This window comes from Physeter macrocephalus, chromosome 2, assembly GCF_002837175.3.
Source record: "Physeter macrocephalus isolate SW-GA chromosome 2, ASM283717v5, whole genome shotgun sequence".
NCBI lineage: Eukaryota > Metazoa > Chordata > Mammalia > Artiodactyla > Physeteridae > Physeter > Physeter macrocephalus.
In genome coordinates this window covers 12,680,530-12,686,377 of record NC_041215.1, presented here as the reverse complement: position 1 = coordinate 12,686,377, position 5,848 = coordinate 12,680,530, and the positions used below count along the sequence as shown (strand labels likewise).

Genomic DNA, 5,848 nt, shown 5'->3' with positions numbered 1-5,848 from the left:
ATGTTTTTTGTTTCTTGCGGTAGGGTTGTATTGCTATAAGCTTCTCTCTTAGAACTGCTTTTGCTGCATTCCGTAGGTTTTGGGTCATCGTGTTTTCATTGTCATTTGTTTCTAGGTATTATTTGATTTCCTCTTTATTTTCTTCAGTGATCTCTTGGTTATTTAGTAATGTATGTTTAGCCTCCATGTGTTTGTGTTTTTTAAAGATTTTTTCCTGTAATTGATATCTAGTCTCATAGCATTGTGATCGGAAATGAAACTTGATATAATTTCAATTTTCTTAAATTCCCCAAGGCTTGATTTGTGCCCCAAGATATGATCTATCCTGGAGAATGTTCTATGAACACTAGAGAAGATCGTGTATTCTGTTTTTTTATATGGAATGTCCTATAAATATCAATTAAATCCATCTTGTCTAATGTGTCATTTAAAGCTTGTGTTTCCTCATTTCTTTTCATTTTGGCTGATCTGTCCATTGGTGAAAGTCGGGTGTTAAAGTCCCCTAGTATTATTGTGTTGCTCTCGATATCCCTCTCTATGGCTATTAGCATTTGCTTCATGGATTGAGGTGCTCCTATGTTGGGTGCATAAATATTTACAATTGTAATATCTTCTTCTTGGATAGATCCCTTGATCATTATGCAGTGTCCTTCTTTGTTTCTTATAACAGTCTTTATTTTAAGGTCTATTTTGTCTGATATGATAATTGCTACTCCAGCTTTCTTTGGAGTTCCATTTGTATGGAATATCTTTTTCCATCCCGTCACTTTCAGTCTGTATGTGTCCCTAGGTCTGAAGTGGGTCTCTTGTAGACAGCATATATACAGGTCTTGTTTTTGTATCCATTCAGCCTGCCTGTGTCTTTTGGTTGGAGCATTTAATCCATTTACTTTTAAGGTAATTATTGATATATATGTTCCTACTACCATTTTCTTAATTGTTTTGAGTTTGTTTTTGTAGGTCTTTTCCTTCTCTTGTCTTTTGTGCCTAGAGAAGTTCCTTTAGCATTTGTTGTAAAGCTGGTTTGGTGGTGCTGAATTCTTTTAGCTCTTGCTTGCCTGTAAAGATTTTAATTTCTCCCTCAAATCTGAATGAGATATTTTCTGGGTAGAATAATTTCAGGGTAGGTTTTTCCCTTTCATCACTTTAAATATGTCCTGCCACTCCCTTCTGGCTTGCAGAGTTTCTGCCGAAAGATCAGCTGTTAGCCTTATGGGGATTCCATTGTATGTTATTTGTTGCTTTTCCCTTGCTGCTTTTAATATTCTTTCTTTGTATTTAATTTTTGATAATTTGATTAATATCTGTCTTGGGGTGTTTCTCCTTGCATTTATCCTGTATGAGACTATCTGCACTTCCTGGACTTGATTGACTATTTCTGTTCCCATATTAGGGACATTTTCAACTATAAATATTCAGATATTTTCTCAGACCCTTTCTTTTTCTCTTCTTCGTCTGGGACACTTATAATTCGAAAGTTGGTGCATTTAATGTTGTCCCAGAGGTCTCTGAGACTGTCCGTAATTCTTTTCATTCTTTTTTATTTATTCTGCTCTGTGGTAGTTATTTCCACTATTTTTTCTTCCAGGTCACTTATCCGTTCTTCTGCCTTATTTATTCTGCTATTGATTCCTTCTAGAGAATTTTAAATTTCATTTATTGTGTTGTTCTTCATTGTTTGTTTGCTCTTCAGTTCTTCTAGGTCCTTGTTAAACATTTCTTGTATTTTCTCCATTCTATTTCCAAGACTTTGAATCATCTTTATTTTTATTACTCTGAATTATTTTTCAGGTAGACTGTTTATTTCCTGCTTCATTTGTTTGGCCTGGTGGGTTTTTACCTTGCTCCTTCAACTGCTGCATATTTCTGTCTTCTTATTTTGTTTAGCTCACTGTGTTTGGGGTCTCCTTTTCACAGGCTGCAGGTTCATAGTTCCCATTGTTTTTGGTGTCTGCCCCCAGTGGGTAAGGTTGGTACAGCAGTATGTATAGGCTTCCTGGTGGAGTGGAATGGTGCCTGTGTTCTGGTGGGTGGGGCTGGATCTTGTCCTTCTGGTGGGAATGGTCGAGTGTGGTGGTGTGTTTTGCAGTGTCTGTGAATTTAATATGATTTTAGGCAACCTCTGTGCTAATGGGTGGGGTTGTGTTCCTGTCTTGCTAGTTGTTTGGCATGGAGAGTCCAGCACTGGAGCTTGCTGGCCATTGGGTGGAGCTTCGTCTTAGCATTTGCCTTGAGATTTCTGGCAGAGCTCTCGACGATTGATATTACTTGGGGCTGCAAGGTATCTGGTGGTCCAATGTCCTGAAGTCAGCTCTCCTACCTCAGAGGCTCAGACCTTACACCAGGCTGGAGCACCAAGACCCTGTTAGCAGACGTCCCTGGTGGTGCAAGGGTAAAGAATCCACCTACCAATACAGAGGACACAGATTTGATACCTGGTCTGCGAAGATCCCACATGCCACATAGCAGTTAAGCCCGTGTGCCACAACTACTGAGCCTGCGCTCTAGAGCCTGCAAGCCACAACTACTGAAGCCCATGCGTCTAGAGCCTGTGCTCCACAACAAGGAGCCACCGCAATGAGAAGCCTGTGTGCACTGCAATGAAGTTTAGCCCCTGCTCGCCACAACTAGAGATAGCCTGCGCACAGCAACAAAGACCCAATGCAGCTTAAAAAAAAATGACCCTGTGAGCCACATGGCTCAGAAGAAAAGGGAGGAAAAAAGAAAGAAAATAATAATAATTATTAAAAAATTAAAAAAAAATAAAAACAGAGCATCCAAACCAATAAACAAATCCACCAATGATAACAAGCACTAAAAACTATACTAAGATAAACATAAAAATCAGAAACAAATTAGTTGCAGAGAGCAAACTCTAAGCCTACATTTGCTCCCAAAGTCCACCATCTCAATTTTGGGACGATTCATTGTCTATTCAGTTATTCCACAGGTGCAGGGTACATCAAGTTGATTGTGTGGGTTTAATCCACTGCTCTTGAGGCTTCACAGAGAAATTTCCCTTTCTCTTCTTTTTTCACACAGCTCTTGGGGTTCAGCTTTGGTTTTGGCCCCACTTCTGCATGAAGGTGGCCCTCAGGCATCTGTTCCCCTTCCAGACAGGAGGAGGTTAAAGTAGTGGCTGATTAGGGCACTCTTGTTCATTCAGGTTGGGGGGAGGGAGGGGTACTGTAATCATAATTGGAATGAAGAGTGAGCCTGGGTCGGCAGAGGCCAGCGTGATGTCGCAACAGCCTGAGGTGTGCTGTGTTTTCTCCCAGGGAAGTTGTCTTGGATCATGGGACCCTGGCAGGCTCCTGGGGGGAGGTGTGGATAGTGACCTGTGCTTGCACATAGGATTCTTGGTGACAGCCGCAGCAGCGTTAGAGTTTCATGCCCGTCTCTGGGGTCCGAGCTGATAGTTGTGGCTCACACCCATCTCTGGAGCTTGTTTAGGCAGTGCTCTGAATCCCCTCTCCTTGTACACCTTGCAACAATGGTCTCTTGCCTCGTAGGTAGTTCCAGACTTTTTCCCAGACTCCCTCCTGGCTAGCTGTGGTGCAGTAGCTCCCTCAGGCTGTCTTCATGCAGCCAACCCTGGTCTTATCCGTGGGATATGACGTCCAAAGCCTGAGCCTCAGCTCCCAGGTCTGACCCGCCCTGGCAGGTGAGCAGACAAGCCTCTCAGGCTGTTGAGTGCTGGCCGGGACCGATCCTCTGTGTGGGAATCTCTCTGCTTTGCCCTCTGCACTGCTGTTGCTGTACTCTCCTCCATGGCTCTGAAGATTCCCCCCTGCCCATCCCCTGTGTCCACCAGTGAAGGGGCTTCCTAGTGTGTGGAAACTTTTCCTCCTTAACACCTCCCTCTCAGAGGTGCAGGTCCCATCCCTATTCTTTTGTCTCTGTTTTTTCTTTTGTCCTACCCGTGTACATGGAGATTTTCTTGCCTTTGGGAGGTCTGAGGTCTTCTGCCAGCGTTCAGTAGGTGTTCTGCAGGAGTTGTTCCACATGTAGATATATTTTTGATGTGTTTGTGGGGAGGAAGGTGATATCCATGTCTTACTCCTCCACCATGTTGATGGTACCCCCTTTGCCAGGAGTCTTCTAAGAGCACCCTCCACATCCTTGTTCCTCAGGGTATAGATGAAGGGATTGAGGGTGGGTGTGATTTGGAATAGAAGAAGGAGATAAATTTGCCCTGCTCTTGGGGGTAGCTGGAAGGAGGTTGCAGGTATAAGTAGATGGCAGGTAGGTAGATGAGGGAGACCACCACCAAGTAGGAGGAACAGGTCCCAACTGCCTAGTGACATCCCTTGGAGGACTGGATCCTGAGCACTGCATGAGCAATGAAGCCGTAGGAGAGAAGGATGAGAGCTAGAGGGACCAGAACAAGGAAGGCCACCAGCACAGCCAGTGTGGTGTCATTCACAGCTGTGTCAGCACACGCTAGCTTGATCATGGCTGGCACCTCACAGAAGGAATTGTTTAGCACATTTTGCCCACAGAAAGGCAACTGTACTCTCAGGACTACCTAAACGAGGGAGTTGCCAAAGACACTGAGCTAGGCCACAACCACAAGGTGCTGGCAGAGAGAGCAGTGCATGATAATGGTGTATCAGAGGGGCTCACAGATGGCCATGTAGTGGTCCAGGGCCATGGCTGCTAGTGCATCCCAACTAGTGGAAAATTGCATACTGTACAGTGCAGCCACTGTAGCTGATGGTCTTGCTGGAGCTGCCCATGTTGACCAGCATCTGAGGGACCTTGGTGGTGGTATACCAGAGGTCCAGGAAGGAGAGGTGGCTGAGGAAGATTTACATGGGACTGTGGAGCTGGGGATCCAGCCGGGACACCAGGATGATGGAAATGTTCCCCAACATGGACAGAACATAGGACACCAGGAGGAACACAAAGAGAGGAAGTTCCAGACATGGCCTATCAGAAACACCCAGAAGGATGAAATCCTTAGGGGGGCCCCCAAAAAAGCTTTGGTTGTCACTTCTCATGCTAAGGCATTTTCTGGCACCTGTGATGAATTGAGAAAGTTGGGATGAATAAAATCTAAGAAGCAAAATTAACTCTTTCTCATGCCAGTGCCTGTGCTTTCTTATACAGTTTCCACTGTGTCTGATCTTTCTTACTTCTGTAGAGACACTGAAATATGGAGGAAATCAGAATCAAGAGTCAGAAAGTTGCATGTATGTCTTGCTCTCCTTCCTACTCTGTGACCCTCTCTGAACTTTAATTTCTGCATCTGTAATGTGGGGAAAAAATACGTGCTTCAACTACATTCTTGGGGATGATAAAGGGCCGTTAGGTTTGTGAAAGCATATCGTAAGAGCAATTTTCTTCCAATTTTGTCAAAATCTGCCATAGCTCCCATCACTATTAGAAGGTTTGAATTCTGTCTACAAACTCATTAACCAGGCATTGATCACTTTCTTAGGCTTTCTTGTTTGGCCTTTTTGAAGTGGTGGTGGGAGGGATGTGAAAGGTGGCATAAAGCAAGAGTAAGGGCTTTGCGTTGGTGGGAAGGTAAATTGGTACAACCATTGTGGAGAACAGTATAGAGGTTCCTCAAAAAACTAAAAATAGCGCTACCATATGATCCTGCAATCCCACTCCTGGGCATATATCCAGAGAAAACTACAATTTGAAAAGATACATGCACCTCAGTGTTCATTGCAGCACTATTTACAATAGCCAGAACATGGAAGCAACCTAAATGTCCATCAACAGATGAATGGATAAAGATGTGGTGCATATATACAATGAAATATTACTCAGCCACAAAAAAGAATGAAATAATGTTACTTGCAGCAACATGGACGGAAATAGAGATTAACATACT

General features: G+C 43.7%; 1 protein-coding gene across 1 annotated transcript in view; it reads right to left on the bottom strand.

The window, feature by feature from the left end:
* The window catches only part of OR2B11 (olfactory receptor family 2 subfamily B member 11), an 8,661-nt gene extending 3,658 nt beyond the window's left edge, over nucleotides 1-5,003 (bottom strand). The window contains 3 exon segments of the mRNA XM_024134333.2: nucleotides 4,061-4,168; nucleotides 4,171-4,682; nucleotides 4,684-5,003. Of these exon segments, the coding sequence (XP_023990101.2) occupies nucleotides 4,061-4,168; nucleotides 4,171-4,682; nucleotides 4,684-5,003 (940 nt within the window).
* Between the last annotated feature and the right edge of the window lie 845 nt (nucleotides 5,004-5,848).